This window comes from Somniosus microcephalus, chromosome 6 (assembly GCF_052327205.1).
Source record: "Somniosus microcephalus isolate GS21.2 chromosome 6, FLI_Smic_1.0, whole genome shotgun sequence".
Classification (NCBI taxonomy): domain Eukaryota; kingdom Metazoa; phylum Chordata; class Chondrichthyes; order Squaliformes; family Somniosidae; genus Somniosus; species Somniosus microcephalus.
In genome coordinates this window covers 208,856,808-208,874,101 of record NC_140992.1, presented here as the reverse complement: position 1 = coordinate 208,874,101, position 17,294 = coordinate 208,856,808, and the positions used below count along the sequence as shown (strand labels likewise).

General features: G+C 47.6%; 1 protein-coding gene across 2 annotated transcripts in view; it reads right to left on the bottom strand.

Annotated features, from left to right (window-relative positions):
- acd (ACD shelterin complex subunit and telomerase recruitment factor) overlaps window positions 1-17,294 on the bottom strand; it is a 70,194-nt gene that overhangs the window by 16,874 nt on the left and 36,026 nt on the right. Inside the window, exons 7-10 of one of the 2 annotated variants that reach the window (XM_085991323.1) lie at window positions 14,868-15,049; window positions 12,256-12,337; window positions 9,667-9,753; window positions 8,225-8,305 (exon numbers count right to left, since the gene is read on the bottom strand). In XM_085991323.1, coding sequence (XP_085847449.1) covers window positions 8,225-8,305; window positions 9,667-9,753; window positions 12,256-12,337; window positions 14,868-15,049 — 432 coding nt within the window. The remainder of the gene's footprint in view (window positions 1-8,224; window positions 8,306-9,666; window positions 9,754-12,255; window positions 12,338-14,867; window positions 15,050-17,294) is intronic. The other variant, XM_085991325.1, reaches the window with a different exon arrangement.

The window sequence follows — 17,294 nt, the reverse complement described above, 5'->3', positions numbered from 1 at the left end:
AGAGACTGGGGGAGAGAGAGCGAGACTGGGGGGGAGAGAGCGAGACTGGGGGGGAGAGAGAGCGAGGACTGGGGGGGAGAGAGAGAGACTGGGGGGAGAGAGACTGGGGGAGAGAGAGAGACTGGGGGGGAGAGAGAGAGACTGGGGGGGAGAGAGAGAGAGACTGGGGGGGAGAGAGAGAGACTGGGGAGGGAGAGAGAGAGACTGGGGGGGAGAGAGAGAGACTGGGGGGAGAGAGAGAGAGACTGGGGGGGAGAGAGAGAGACTGGGGGGGAGAGAGAGAGACTGGGGGGGAGAGAGAGAGAGACTGGGGGGGAGAGAGAGAGAGACTGGGGGAGGGAGAGAGAGAGACTGGGGGGGAGAGAGAGAGAGACTGGGGGGAGAGAGAGAGACTGGGGGGGAGAGAGAGAGACTGGGGGGGGAGAGAGAGAGACTGGGGGGAGAGAGAGACTGAGAGAGACTGGGGAGGGAGAGAGAGAGACTGGGGAGGGAGAGAGAGAGACTGGGGGGGAGAGAGAGAGACTGGGGGGGAGAGAGAGAGACTGGGGAGGGAGAGAGAGAGACTGGGGGGGAGAGAGAGAGACTGGGGAGGGAGAGAGAGAGACTGGGGGGGAGAGAGAGAGACTGGGGGGGAGAGAGAGAGACTGGGGAGGGAGAGAGAGAGACTGGGGAGGGAGAGAGAGAGACTGGGGGGGAGAGAGAGAGACTGGGGGGAGGAGAGAGAGAGACTGGGGGGGAGAGAGAGAGACTGGGGGGGAGAGAGAGAGACTGGGGAGGGAGAGAGAGAGACTGGGGGGGAGAGAGAGAGACTGGGGAGGAGAGAGAGAGAGACTGGGGAGGGAGAGAGAGAGACTGGGGAGGGAGAGAGAGAGACTGGGGAGGGAGAGAGAGAGACTGGGGAGGGAGAGAGAGAGACTGGGGAGGGAGAGAGAGAGACTGGGGAGGGAGAGAGAGAGAGACTGGGGGGGAGAGAGAGAGACTGGGGAGGGAGAGAGAGAGACTGGGGGAGGAGAGAGAGAGACTGGGGGGGAGAGAGAGAGACTGGGGGAGAGAGAGAGACTGGGGGAGAGAGAGACTGGGGAGGGAGAGAGAGAGACTGGGGAGGAGAGAGAGAGACTGGGGAGGGAGAGAGAGAGACTGGGGAGGGAGAGAGAGAGACTGGGGAGGGAGAGAGAGAGACTGGGGAGGGAGAGAGAGAGACTGGGGAGGGAGAGAGAGAGACTGGGGAGGGAGAGAGAGAGACTGGGGAGGGAGAGAGAGAGACTGGGGAGGGAGAGAGAGAGACTGGGGAGGGAGAGAGAGAGACTGGGGAGGGAGAGAGAGAGACTGGGGAGGGAGAGAGAGAGACTGGGGAGAGAGAGACTGAGAGAGAGAGACTGGGGAGGGAGAGAGAGAGACTGGGGAGGGAGAGAGAGAGACTGGGGAGGGAGAGAGAGAGACTGGGGAGGGAGAGAGAGAGACTGGGGAGGGAGAGAGAGAGACTGGGGAGGGAGAGAGAGAGACTGGGGAGGGAGAGAGAGAGACTGGGGAGGGAGAGAGAGAGACTGGGGAGGGAGAGAGAGAGACTGGGGAGGGAGAGAGAGAGACTGGGGAGGGAGAGAGAGAGACTGGGGAGGGAGAGAGAGAGACTGGGGAGGGAGAGAGAGAGACTGGGGAGGGAGAGAGAGAGACTGGGGAGGGAGAGAGAGAGACTGGGGAGGGAGAGAGAGAGACTGGGGAGGGAGAGAGAGAGACTGGGGAGGGAGAGAGAGAGACTGGGGAGGGAGAGAGAGAGACTGGGGAGGGAGAGAGAGAGACTGGGGAGGGAGAGAGAGAGACTGGGGAGGGAGAGAGAGAGACTGGGAGGGAGAGAGAGAGACTGGGAGGGAGAGAGAGAGACTGGGAGGAGAGAGAGAGACTGGGGAGGAGAGAGAGAGACTGGGGAGGGAGAGAGAGAGACTGGGGAGGGAGAGAGAGAGACTGGGGAGGGAGAGAGAGAGACTGGGGAGGGAGAGAGAGAGACTGGGGAGGGAGAGAGAGAGACTGGGGAGGGAGAGAGAGAGACTGGGGAGGGAGAGAGAGACTGGGAGGGAGAGAGAGAGACTGGGGAGGGAGAGAGAGAGACTGGGGAGGGAGAGAGAGAGACTGGGGAGGGAGAGAGAGAGACTGGGGAGGGAGAGAGAGAGACTGGGGAGGAGAGAGAGAGACTGGGGAGGGAGAGAGAGAGACTGGGGAGGGAGAGAGAGAGACTGGGGAGGGAGAGAGAGAGACTGGGGAGGGAGAGAGAGAGAGACTGGGGAGGGAGAGAGAGAGACTGGGGAGGGAGAGAGAGAGACTGGGGAGGGAGAGAGAGAGACTGGGGAGGAGAGAGAGAGACTGGGGAGGGAGAGAGAGAGACTGGGGAGGGAGAGAGAGAGACTGGGGAGGGAGAGAGAGAGACTGGGGAGGGAGAGAGAGAGACTGGGGAGGAGAGAGAGAGACTGGGGAGGGAGAGAGAGAGACTGGGGAGGGAGAGAGAGAGACTGGGGAGGGAGAGAGAGAGACTGGGGAGGGAGAGAGAGAGACTGGGGAGGGAGAGAGAGAGACTGGGGAGGAGAGAGAGAGAGAGACTGGGGAGGGAGAGAGAGAGACTGGGGAGGAGAGAGAGAGACTGGGGAGGGAGAGAGAGAGACTGGGAGGGAGAGAGAGACTGGGAGGAGAGAGAGACTGGGAGGAGAGAGAGAGAGACTGGGGAGGGAGAGAGAGAGACTGGGGAGGGAGAGAGAGAGACTGGGGAGGGAGAGAGAGAGACTGGGGAGGGAGAGAGAGAGACTGGGGAGGGAGAGAGAGAGAGACTGGGGAGGGAGAGAGAGAGAGACTGGGGAGGGAGAGAGAGAGAGACTGGGGAGGGAGAGAGAGAGACTGGGGAGGGAGAGAGAGAGAGACTGGGGAGGGAGAGAGAGAGACTGGGGAGGGAGAGAGAGAGACTGGGGAGGGAGAGAGAGAGAGAGACTGGGGAGGGAGAGAGAGAGAGACTGGGGAGGGAGAGAGAGAGACTGGGGAGGGAGAGAGAGAGACTGGGGAGGGAGAGAGAGAGACTGGGGAGGGAGAGAGAGAGAGAGACTGGGGAGGGAGAGAGAGAGACTGGGGAGGAGAGAGAGAGAGACTGGGGAGGAGAGAGAGAGAGGAGACTGGGGAGGGAGAGAGAGAGAGACTGGGGAGGGAGAGAGAGAGAGACTGGGGAGGGAGAGAGAGAGACTGGGGAGGGAGAGAGAGAGACTGGGGAGGGAGAGAGAGAGACTGGGAGGGAGAGAGAGAGACTGGGGAGGGAGAGAGAGAGACTGGGGAGGGAGAGAGAGAGACTGGGGAGGGAGAGAGAGAGACTGGGGAGGGAGAGAGAGAGACTGGGAGGGAGAGAGAGAGACTGGGGAGGGAGAGAGAGAGACTGGGGAGGGAGAGAGAGAGACTGGGAGGAGAGAGAGAGACTGGGAGGGAGAGAGAGAGACTGGGGAGGGAGAGAGAGAGACTGGGGAGGGAGAGAGAGAGACTGGGGAGGGAGAGAGAGAGACTGGGAGGGAGAGAGAGAGACTGGGGAGGGAGAGAGAGAGACTGGGGAGGGAGAGAGAGAGACTGGGGAGGGAGAGAGAGAGACTGGGGAGGGAGAGAGAGAGAGACTGGGGAGGGAGAGAGAGAGACTGGGGAGGGAGAGAGAGAGACTGGGGAGGGAGAGAGAGAGACTGGGGAGGGAGAGAGAGAGACTGGGAGGGAGAGAGAGAGACTGGGAGGGAGAGAGAGAGACTGGGGAGGGAGAGAGAGAGACTGGGGAGGGAGAGAGAGAGACTGGGGAGGGAGAGAGAGAGACTGGGGAGGGAGAGAGAGAGACTGGGGAGGGAGAGAGAGAGACTGGGGAGGGAGAGAGAGAGACTGGGAGGGAGAGAGAGAGACTGGGGAGGGAGAGAGAGAGACTGGGGAGGGAGAGAGAGAGACTGGGGAGGGAGAGAGAGAGACTGGGGAGGGAGAGAGAGAGACTGGGAGGGAGAGAGAGACTGGGAGGAGAGAGAGACTGGGGAGGGAGAGAGAGAGACTGGGGAGGGAGAGAGAGAGACTGGGGAGGGAGAGAGAGAGACTGGGGAGGGAGAGAGAGAGACTGGGGAGGGAGAGAGAGAGACTGGGGAGGGAGAGAGAGAGACTGGGAGGGAGAGAGAGAGACTGGGGAGGGAGAGAGAGAGACTGGGGAGGGAGAGAGAGAGACTGGGGAGGGAGAGAGAGAGACTGGGGAGGGAGAGAGAGAGACTGGGGAGGGAGAGAGAGAGACTGGGGAGGGAGAGAGAGAGACTGGGGAGGAGAGAGAGAGACTGGGAGGGAGAGAGAGAGACTGGGGAGGGAGAGAGAGAGAGACTGGGGAGGGAGAGAGAGAGACTGGGGAGGAGAGAGAGAGACTGGGGAGGGAGAGAGAGAGAGAGACTGGGAGGGAGAGAGAGAGACTGGGGAGGGAGAGAGAGAGACTGGGGAGGGAGAGAGAGAGACTGGGGAGGGAGAGAGAGAGACTGGGAGGGAGAGAGAGAGACTGGGAGGGAGAGAGAGAGACTGGGGAGGGAGAGAGAGAGAGACTGGGAGGAGAGAGAGAGACTGGGGAGGGAGAGAGAGAGACTGGGGAGGGAGAGAGAGAGACTGGGAGGGAGAGAGAGAGACTGGGGAGGGAGAGAGAGACTGGGGAGGAGAGAGAGAGACTGGGGAGGGAGAGAGAGAGGACTGGGAGGAGAGAGAGACTGGAGGAGAGAGAGAGACTGGGGAGGAGAGAGAGAGAGACTGGGGAGGGAGAGAGAGAGAGACTGGGAGGGAGAGAGAGAGACTGGGGAGGGAGAGAGAGAGAGACTGGGAGGGAGAGAGAGAGAGAGACTGGGGAGGGAGAGAGAGAGAGACTGGGGAGGGAGAGAGAGAGAGACTGGGGAGGGAGAGAGAGAGAGACTGGGAGGAGAGAGAGAGACTGGGGAGGGAGAGAGAGAGAGACTGGGGAGGGAGAGAGAGAGAGACTGGGGAGGGAGAGAGAGAGAGACTGGGGAGGGAGAGAGAGAGAGAGAGGAGAGGGAGAGAGAGAGAGAGACTGGGGAGGGAGAGAGAGAGAGAGACTGGGAGGGAGAGAGAGAGAGAGACTGGGGAGGGGAGGGAGAGAGAGACTGGGGGAGGGAGAGAGAGACTGGGGGAGGGAGAGAGAGACTGGGGGAGGGAGAGAGAGACTGGGGGAGGGAGAGAGAGACTGGGGGAGGGAGAGAGAGACTGGGGGAGGGAGAGAGAGACTGGGGGAGGGAGAGAGAGACTGGGGAGGGAGAGAGAGACTGGGGGAGGGAGAGAGAGACTGGGGGAGGGAGAGAGAGACTGGGGGAGGGAGAGAGAGACTGGGGGAGGGAGAGAGAGACTGGGGGAGGGAGAGAGAGACTGGGGGAGGGAGAGAGAGACTGGGGGAGGGAGAGAGAGACTGGGGGAGGGAGAGAGAGACTGGGGGAGGGAGAGAGAGACTGGGGGAGGGAGAGAGAGACTGGGGGAGGAGAGAGAGACTGGGGAGGGAGAGAGAGACTGGGGGAGGGAGAGAGAGACTGGGGGAGGGAGAGAGAGAGAGAGAGAGAGAGAGAGAGAGACAGACTGGGGGGGAGAGAGGGGGGGGGAGAGAGAGAGAGAGAGAGAGAGAGATAGAGAGAGAGAGAGAGACTGGGGGAAGAGAAAGAATCATAGAAAGTTACTGCACAGAAGGAGGCCAACTTCAGCCATCGTGTCCGCGCCAGCCAATGAAGAGCTATCCAGCCTAATCCCACTGCCCAGAATGTAAGGACAGAATGTATGCTTTAAAAATGGGGACTGAATTTCATCTGCACACACCCTGATTCATGGGTTAACCTCTGCTACCTGGCTATGTGTTAGCTTGACAATGAGTACTGGCAGGCTATTCAACTGCAGAGCATCACAGTTGAGCCTGATCCCGCCCTGACCTGGTATCCACAAATATGCACCTCCAGTGGAGATCAGTACATACTGATCAGAATAGGAACCACCCCCACCCCGCCAACACCCTAAATCCAGGAGCGCTGAAGCCAATTGTTGCATCCCCTCCCCTCCCGCTAACTGCATTAGTTGATTTTACAGGACAGAGATGATAATAGTCAGATCACAGTAATAACAGAAAGAACATGCCTTTTATTTAGCGCCTTTCAAATTCTCAGGACATCCCAAAGCATTTCACAGACAAGGAATTACTTATGAAATGTAGTCACTGTTGTTATATAGGCAAATGCAACCAATTTGCGCACAGCAAAATCCCAGAAACAACAATGAAATAAATGACAGTCAGTCTGGATTGGCGGAGTTGATTGAGGGATAAATTTTGCCAGGACACCAGGAGAACTCCCTTCCTTGTCTTCAAATGCTGTTTTGGGATATTTCACATTTAACAGGCAGGCAGAATGTCAGTTTAATCCCACATCCAAAAAGATCACCTCTGACAATGCAGCACTCCTCCAGTACTGCATTGAAATGTCAGCCTAGATTACATGCTCAAGTACTGAAGTGGGGCTTTAAGCCCGGATCTTCTGTCAGAAGTGAGAGTGCACCCACTGAGCCAAGCTGACAGTAATGAGGAAAATATTAAATAAAGTCCCAAGCATTTTCTGAAGCTGTTCATACAAATTAATACATGCAGTCAAAATTATAATTTCTTGGCATTTCTGCACTGCCTATATTCGGGTTTTCTGATTGTCACTTGCCCACTAAGTGACTTGTGGACAATAGACTATTATTTTACCACAGGAGATAGTTTTACAGCCATCGCCCTTTGTCGGAACAGTGAATGACTGACCGCAATTTCAGGATTTATGCGTTTAGATGCGTATGCGCTACATCCTGAAGTTGCCGTCAGTTTCAAAGGGGTAATAACGGCGAACGATGTTAGTTCACTGTTCTTACCCATCGCAAATTCCAGCCCAATGTCTATTTATATCTCTCCAAAGTGTCACACGTGCATTCACTTATTCTCAGCTCTTGGACTAGTACTAAATAATGTGCCATTTTACAGTTGTGCATTTCATATTCTTTACCTGTACATTACCTCTTCTCATCTATTAGTGAACCCAATCCCTGAACCCAGAATCTTTCATTATATATTTCCTTTTGTTCTCCATCTCCCTGGTGTTTAATTTCGAGTCCAATCAAAATTAGCAGAATTTTCCCCACAATGCTTTCCAGATGATACCCACCTTGATGAAAGATACAGGTAGACTATCCTTTATCCGAAAACCTCGGGACCAGCCGAGTTTCGGATAAAGGAGAATTTCGGATTTGGGAAGGTGGGTCGGCGGGGGGGTCGTGCGCACGACTTACGCTGACGCTCAGCGTAAGTCAGTCGGGGTCGGCGGTTGTCGGGTCGGCGGTTGTCGGGGCTGGCGGGGTCGGCGGTTGTCGGGGCCGGCGGGGGGGTCGTGCGCACGACTTACCCTTCATCCGAACTTCCGAAACCAGAACCCTCTAAAAACCGAAGGTTTTTTCGTTCGTACGCACGACTTACGCTGAACGAAAAAACCTTCGGTTTTTAGAGGGTTTCGGTTTTCGGAAGTCCGGATAAAGGGTAGTCTACCTGTACATGCAACTTCTCAATCAAAAGAAAGTGCATCAATCTTTAAAACTGTAAGCAGACGTAGCATTGCCCACATGAAAACATGGAATGCAAGAGGAGATTTGTCGCTTTCGATAAATGGAAAATCCCTGGCTGAGGGGGAGACAATTCCTGACGTGCTCCAGAAACATTAAAGCAGAAACTCTCCCCTCTAATGTGTGAAAGAAGAGAATTCTGTTAAATGCAAATGCACAACCATGTAGCTGTTCCCAGGTAGTAGGTTACAGTACAATTTTCAGTTTCCATAACACAGGGTCAGATTCCGATCTTTCAAGTCGAGTCCAGAAGTAGAAACATCATCTATAAACAGAAGTAGTATTTGCAACCAACATCTAGCCCACAGGGCTGAACACTACCTTTTGCAAACACTTACCAAATAAGTGAAAAAAAATTCACTGCTCAGCACAAGAAAATATTAAACTGGTCAGACTTCAAAGACTGGTTCTGCCACATACATGGCTGAGTAACTGCGTGATTGATCTCTTTAGGTGTCCACTTGAATGGTGCAATAAACATTGGTGCTGAACCTTTAATTCCCTAATTCTCCTTTTTGGAAATTTATTGCTTAAAGCTGAAAAGCTTCATCAATCCAAGCATATTACTCACCCCCTGAAGATGGAATTCCACCAAGATGCACAGGTGATACTGCATTCCAAGGATTCTGTGAAGATATAGCATCCTGCCCTTCTGTAACACACATTACAACAAGTTCTACTTATCTGTTACATTACCGGGTTTAAAATATATTAGGTAGTACTGATGTATGTTTCTTTTAAGGATTTAATGGTATCCCTCTTTCCCACTCCTTCAATCTTCTCCCTTCCTCTCAAAGATGCTGACCCACATGCCTTACAATACCCCACTCAAGGGACCATTCCTTATGCGCTTAGGCAGCAAGTGTCTGCAGGATTTTTGACCATGAGTTTATAGCGAAGACAATCCTGTCCTCACTCAACACTCCCGCACACAGGCTTTTCAACTACAATCACACGATAGTGAACAGGTGTCTGGACCCTAGTTGCTATGTCGCCCTCTAGACTGAGGACAATAACTGGAATGTCCCTCGTGGTTCCACCATGTTTTTTTTAATCCTAAGTAAATGATCCAAAATTTTCAAGGGCTTTAGTTAATTATTTGAACTAGGTAACTACGCACATAGTGGGAATATTCCAGTAATTGAGTCAGGCACCACCATGGCTCCACAACTACCATTCAATTATTAATTAGGTAGACTCTATAAACACTTCCATTCCCCAAGTACCAAGTCTTGGGGTAAAAGCCCATTAAGTACTCACATGCAACCATTTACAAAATTCAAAGCACATTATAAATATGTGGGATTTAAGCGTGAATTAATTAACGCACCAGCCTACCAAATGATGCCTTTATCAAATTTAGCAATAGTTAGGAATATATTGGATTCAGGTCTGAGTGCTACAGTGGATTAATCAAGTGATCTATAATATACTCACTTTGAGTCTTGGGTTTGAATCCAACCTAGAATGACTGATGAAACTATCCTTCCTCTGCGAGCTGTAAGGTTATAAAATTAACTGAGACTGAATTGTCTCAATCCAATCTCTATTGGGTCTCAGGTTACAGCACAAAACTGCCACTAAATAACACCACTATATACAAAGTCCCATAACCATATCAGAAATCAATTAAAACTTCAAGTAAACTACTTTTAACCAGAAACCCGAAACTGGCAATGTCACTCCAACACAAAGTAGAATGGCTGCTGTGGGAAATGGAATGCCAGGCTGGGGGTTGGGGGGAGGGTGGTTCTTGTGAGACTGGATTCAGGTCACACTGTTAAGGTAAAGTAGGCAGGAATCTGGAATTGACAAGTGCAGGCTGCATGCAAAAGTTGAAATAAGACATTTCATTTTATCCCATCAGCCTCTGTGGAGATTTGCTTCCCCTTTCCCCCTACTGCCATCAATAGTTGGCTGTCAGATACCAGTGTTCTAAGATTCTAAACTCTAATTTACCATGTTTAAACAGGACTTTCCCAAAGCTACTGTCCTTATTATGTGAAAACATACCTGCATTATGTAAGAATGCATCTGTGCAGCCAGTATGCTCCAGCTCAGATCCTGGATCTTTAGTGCACACAAAATCATCCTTCCATTCTAATGATAAAAAGGGAGAGATTTTTTTTGCTGACAGTTCACAACAAATTTCTGATTTCTTGCTCAGATCAAACAAATGGAACTTTAGAAAGTAAAAACAAAAAGGGAGGCTCTCCCAATGGTAGGGAGATTACCCATCGAGTGCCTGAGTCATACATACCAGGCAGGGTCCAGGTTTGATCGCCTGTTAATGCCGAGTTAGCTGGTTTCAGCCAAGGCAGTGGTAGGGAGGCTGTCATTTATCTCAGTGCCTCTGAGTCAGGGTCGGAATACTACCCCTGCTGAAAGTGCACACGAGTGGACACTGGGCAAAGGTGGGTTTGGGTTAGACTGAGGGGCATTCTGCAGTCCAATAGCCTGCCAAAATATACTACTACCGCTCAATCATGAATAATGGTTACTTGGGTGAGATACCGGAAGTTGAGTGGAGCTCACTGAACCATTCCCAAGGAATCAATATATTCAGGAGAGGAATCGGATTTTACATCAAAATTTAAAACTGCATCAAAACAATCTCAGTTCCTGATGCTGTTCAAAATGATCTGATCTGGCTAATATTGAGTGGTTGGATTTGCCAAACACAGTCCAGTTGATCTTGTCAAATGGTGGTATGAGTTCATTATCAACACACTGGCCCGGATTTTGCATAGATAACAACAGTACGGCAAACAGCACTCATCATTATAACGGAGTAAATCGGACAGCAACTTCCAGTGTCTGCACATGCTCAAATGTGGAAATCCAGAAGTTGCTGTCAGAGATACCCCGCTCCTCCACAGGGGGCGCTGTAACAGTCCTCGCTGATAGACTCAGCATTGAAGTCACTATAATGATGTGAACTTGGGGTACCTGCCCACTAGTCCCCCACTAAAGATGCTAGAAAAAAAGTTAGGGCTGGTGCATTCAGGAGTAAGTGAGTTTTTAAACAGTGCGATAAGTCATAATTACTGCCAAACATCCTCTCTGGCCCTGAAAATTTAATTTTACAAGTGTGGAGGCTCATTCCTTCAGAAGTTAATTTGTGTTGGGAGATTTATTTTTTTTTAAATTTATTTTTAAAACTTTTTTTCCTGTCTCTTTAATCTCTCTCCCTTAATCCCATCTGTCTTTCCCAATCTTTATTTCGCTTTCTGTACATGATTTAAATCTAATTTATACGTCCTGGTTTAGACTCTGCGTGGCTCAGTGAAGATTGTTCAATCTAATTGGCTGAAGAGCCTCACTGTTTCAAATGCCATAGCTGCCCTGTAGAGGGCACCGCACTGGATCAGACACCGGATTAGAGGAAGTTTCCACTCAAAAGCCCGTGAAAACTTTGTGGGCAGCAGTCAGTGAGGTGAACAGCAAGTGCCATTCCTTCACTGCTGACCGCAAAATCCAGGCCATTTATTCATCGAGTTCATTTCTCAGTGTAAGCTATCCAATTCAGTTATAATGGAAACAAAACATCAAAGCTCTCAGTGAGTATCCAACAATATTACAGTTTCCATGATACAAAAATAAAAGCTTACAAAAACTGTCTGAAATCTTACCCTCGATTTTTAAAGTGTTTTTATTAGACAAATAATCTTCAGGTAAAGTAAAATAAAACAGCAGCTCAGATATGATGTTTACAATGGTGTGGATGATTGTTTCTGAGTCTAGGATAGAGAGCGAGAGCATGCCCTTTCATGAGAGTGAGTGCAAGAGAATGTGAGAGAAATGGATGCAATTTTTGGCCAAGAATGTATCATTGACATAAGAATCATATATTACAGGTTCTGCAATCTGCTGGAGATCTCAAAATAATGTTTTAGTTAATACTTTAACAAAACATCCTGCTTATCTCATGCAGTCAGGCAAGTGCTTTCAATTTCCCTTAAATCTGGAAAATTATTTATTTAAAACAGATGTGCTGTTGCAAAATAAATCCTCCCGTTGCTTTCCTGCAATGTTAGTCAATTTGAATAGCTGTACAACACATTGCTTATTAGCACTTTTACTCTCCTATCTTTTCTGTCCCTGTGAGTATGGGCTTGGATGGATTACGAGATACTGTATCTGTACATGTTTAATGTGAATTACAGAAATAAAGGCAGCTCAGTAGCTCAACCACTTTGTTCAAGTAGAAATCACCACTCTCAGAATGAACTTCTCCAGTTTTTCCATTGGTGACATGCACACCACTTAAAACAGAAGTGACGGAGTCTGCAACCCTGACAATCTCACTTTGCTACTTGGGGTCAGAGCACACTAATAGGGGAGAATGTAGGGGGCAATATATTTAAAAACAAAGACTGAGAACACTAAGCAGAATTATAAAATCTTGATATGTTTATTTTTTTTCACCGAATTATGGGTTCTGACGAAAGGTTATCGACCTGAAACGTTACCTCTGTTTCTCTCTCCACAGATGCTGCCTGACCTGCTGAGTATTTTCAGCATTTTCTGTTTTTATTTCAGATTTCCAGCATCCGCAGTATTTTGCTTTTGTAAATTATGAGTACTGTTCAGCTTGCTCACCTTTTATATTATTTAGGACTTCTTCTTGATTAGAAGAAATCATAAGCATAGCTTCAGGAATAGTGAAAATGTTTCTATTGTTCTATAGAAAAAAAGCAACTGTTAAAATAATGACTACATAAATACCATCTTATTACCTATCTTAGAACATTGATATTTTTCATCTGTTATCAAACATACAACATTTTTTTTTGCAGAAAAGTGATCAACTCTCAAAAAATGACTGGAAGAGGTTACCATAGCAGATCATATATAAAAGACCATCCAAACAAACACTTCAACTCTCTGGTTTGATTCATCTCCAATGATGTCTGAATTGCGGAAAGTCAATGGCACTCACCTGCTTTTCTTGCATTCTGAAAATGGTGCGTCAAATGTGCACCTATTTATAAGCTGCCTATACCAAGAGCATCAGATTGGGGAACAATGCCTTTTTCCCCAGTGCAATATCAATCAACGATAAGCAGACACTTGAGTGAGTGATTCATCCATGTGTGATTCTGAACAGTGCATTGACTGATCAGCTGTTCATATTAACAATTGGTGCAAATCTCGGAGACAAACAACAGGAAAAGGTGACAAGTCAGAGAGTCCCAAATGGATAGATGACTGTAGTGTCAGGCTTTTAAGGGGAAAGTAACAATTAGGTTGATTACATAAATGAAGCAGGTGAGTTCAGTGAAAAGTTGCACAATTATAATGACTTAAATCATGAAACTCCCAAGACAGTGGTTAAATGATGTGGTACAGGAAACTTTGGTTTATCCGGAGGTTGTATGTCCGGAATACTCGATCTAACGGCAAAAATCAGGAGCCGTTTTCTGTAAGTTTTTTTAGTTCTCGTTTTTTTTTTCCCCAGTCAGGCACTGCAAGGTCTGTAGCTATAGCAACAGCTTCAGCTAGAGACGCTTGCAGCTGCAGCCAACTCTTTAGAAGCTGTTGCTAAGCAACAGTGTTTGTTGTCAGATACGGAGATGAAAACCTCCGTATGCTTCAACATTAACTTTGTATGTCCGGCAGTTTTGATAGATCAGCAACACGCCGGTCCCGGATATCACAAAGTTTCCTGTACTGAGATATGCAGGCCAAGAGGTCACAGGTTTGATCCCCATTACGTGCTGAGTTAGCCAACACATTGCCCAGACTCACACATGAAAAATGGCTGCTTGGGCAACGTATCAGAGGGCCACCAGTCAGTACCTTTAAAAGCAGTTGATAAGCTTCTGGAACCATAATATGAGATTAAATTAATATTCACTTAGAAAGATGTGCATTAATTAAGGACAGCTAGCACAGATTTGTAAAGGGCAAATTTGTCTGTTAAATTCAATAGAGTTCTTTGAGGAAATAACAAAGTATTCATAAAGGAAGTGCAGTGGATGCTGTGCAAATGGTTTTCAGCCAGTGTCTGATAAGGTGCCACAGGATAGGATTGCTGACAAATATTAAGGTACACAGTATTAAAGGAAAGATGGCATCATGGATAGGATTGCTGACTAAAAGAACAGAAAACAAAGAGTGGTTAATGAATGTTTTTTGGACTGAAGGGATATAAATGGTGGTCTCCCTCAGGTCACTGTAGGGACATTTGGTCTTCTCAATATATAAAAATAAATGATCTGAACTCAAGTGTAGGGGTACAATCTCAACATTTTCAGATGAGACAAAAATAGGGAGCACAATTAACTTTGAAGCGGGTTGCAAGTGACTTCAGGAGCACATGGAGAGGTTAGATTGTGCAGATGAAATTTAAAGCAGATGAAGTAATTCATTTCAAAAGGACAAATGAGAAGAAATATACACTAAATTATAAAACTTTGATGGGAGCAGACAAGCAGAGAGACTTAGGGGGTTAAGATACATCAATTTTTTTTTATTTTTTAAAAAAGGAGAGAGAAGCTGATGAAGTTGTAAAAAAAAAGTACAAAAGCAAAGCAGTAATGCTTAACCTACACAAATCATTTGTTTAGGACGTAGTTAGAACAATGGCCCAGGTTTTCTTCGAGCCTTAGGCTATTATGGCGCTCCATATTCTCCTGCAACTTTTACACTGCTCCATCGTTACCCCACGTTGATAACAGTTTGAAGCTAATTTTCATAGCTCTGTCCCCCACTGAAAACAGTGATCGTGATTCTGCTGGATTCTCACCATTTTTTACGCTACAGTATGTTTTACAGCTAATAGTGTTTAAAATCACTCAAACGATTAAACAGAGGTTGGGCTGAGGCTTAAGAACAGGCTCAGCCTGTACAAAATCTCCGTATTCAAATTCATGACATTGGAGGGGTCGAGAGAGTTGGTGGTGAGATAGAACCGAGTGTCGTCAGTGTACATGTGGAACCTGACATGTTTTCGGATGATATCATCGAACGGCAGACTATAGATGAGAAACAGGAGGGGGCCAAGGATTTCACTTCAGACCTTTACAGTCATCAGAGTTCTAGAAGACTTTCATTCTACTGTATAAATTTGGACTGAACATGAACCCAGGTCGAAGTCTTATTACCCAATGGAACCAAACTGAACTCTAATCCTACTCACTTTGCTTTCACACAACACATACAATAGCATCAACTGAAAATAAATGAGAAAACAATTGAAAATACTATACCTTATCTTTTGTGCTCATAGCTTTCCATCCTGTAGTTTGATTCACTGATGGTAACAGAAAGGATGATGTGGATGCTGAAGCTTTGGAACTATCAGTTAGATCAAGGCAGAGTTTAATAGCACTTTTTAATGAATTAACTTCGTCCTCCACTGCTGCATCTATCAGGTTTGATAGACAGATATCTAAAAATACAACATAAATTAAATCCTTTACTCTGTCACGGTTTACCAGCAAAACAACCATTTCCAATTCACTCAGCCTATTTACAAGACATCATTAAGTGTGAAGTGCCATTAATATTTGTCAAAGAAACAATGATTTGCCAGCCCAGGGCAGGTAATCGCAGAGCAAAAGTGGTAGGCACGTGGCCAATGTTATTATTCAAATGCACCTCCCAGACACATCTACCAAATGGGATTAACGGTGCTCGTGGAAAAGTCCTTGGGCTGGACAGAAGGCATTATGGATGCCAGGAACAAATGGAGGGAAAAAAAACTAGGTTACAGAAATTGTTTCAGAGTAAACAATCTTTTCTCCAGATTAAAAGCAATTGTAGCCATAGGGATTTATGATCTTGTGATGAAACAGCTTGTTTACATCTCTGAATTAATGAAGGAGCAGTACAAGTAGTTCAGTAGCCAGCTAAAATATTCTGCAATGGGAAACACCGGCATTTTACTCGAGGATAACCAAAACGTAAAACCTAAAATATAGCATATTGTGAAATATAGTTTCAAAATCATGCTCTAAAGTTATTTGTAACAAACTGGTGTAGATTATAAATCTGTGAAACTTAATTGTTTCTTTTTGTGCTCGTCTTGTAATCAACCTGGGCTTCAATTTTAATGAGTGTTTACTCTTTTTAAGCAGAGTGTGATATAGCCAAGCTCTCCTGATGGTTATATATGGATAAGGGCACTGTGGAGTGTAGCAATAAACCATGCAAACCAAAAGGGCACAGGTTTAATTCCTGGTCTGTGCCGAGTTAACTGACCTTAGGAGTTAGAATGCTACAATTTGACACAGTGGAGAGGGGGAAATCAACCATGATTCCCAGTCCTGATTATTATCCACTGACCCTTGCTGTAAAGTGCACGAATGAAGGTGGGATGAGGACAGTCAAGTGGGGCTGTTATGTCCCTGCAGGTGCTTACTGTCTAGCGTCACACACAAAGAACAACCACTTGGGCAAAGTAAAGGATGGCTGTAAGTGACTGTGAAATTACACCAAACATAAGTCACACCTTCAGAAGAGGGTAGAAAATTGGGCAATTAAAAAAAAAAGTGCACAATACGAAGTTGCTGTTCTTAATAAGGGATTCAATTTCCACAGTTGTTCTGCGTGTTCCCAATACAGATCGCACACCAAAAAACCATCTGGCACTAATACACTGCCTCACTGCGATGCAAAATTTAAAATATGATTCCAAGTTTACCTTAAAAAAAAAAAAAATCATGTCCTCAGGCCATCATGCACTTTTGCTGGCTGGGTGGATGGCCAAGTGGCCTTCTACCAGGCCTCTGGCAATGTCATTCTCGAGTCAGCTGCAAGATGTACAAGAGTCACATGAAATGGCTTATCTGCCGAATCCCGTTAGGAAGAATCAGACCTCCATTCAGCGCCAGACTGGACATCTGCGATCAGGAATTGACTGTGCAAACTCACTTTCTTAACAAATTACATTGTGGGACTAGGTCTTTCACTTCAGATCTGGATTCAATTACTGTCACATTGTCTCTAAGGATTGTACATGAAGTTAGTTTGGGCCATCTCAATCCAGCAACTGGTGAGCATGGGCCCATAAAAATGCCCCTAAGTTGGTGTTAATTGGCACCCTACCCCCAACAGGCTACAGGATAGTTAGTACATGAAAAGGAAAAAATACCACAGTAGTGTAGTCATGGGAACTCCTCCAAGGCTGAGGCTGGGCGTACAGTTGGAGCATCTGACAGTGCCACATTTAACCTGGGAATACTTGATGCTGACACTGGGTGCCCGACATGGGAAGTGTTCCATTCCTCAGCATTAACATCTCCCACTTTGATGAGTACAAATTTCACCAAAAAAAATGGCCCGTAATTTGCGGTCAGTGGCGAAGCAAAGGCGTTCACCGCTAGCTCCGAAGTAAAGTTCCCACAAAGGTCTCGCAATCTCTGTGGCGAGAATTTCAGCTTTTCCGTCGTGCAGTTGAGATCAACATAGTATAGTGGGAATCCCATAGTGCGAGCTGCTGTAACGTCAGCAAGCTGTCTAAGCAGCCAATCGCAATGTAGATTTCTCAGACAGGGAACCAGGACATAGAAAGCAGTAATAATCAATCATTTTTTTTTTAAATTAGAGAATGAAATAAAGATTAGGACATACACATTGGGTTAAGGTAGAAGCTGAAATATCATGAACACTTTTTTTAATTTAAAAAATGTAAT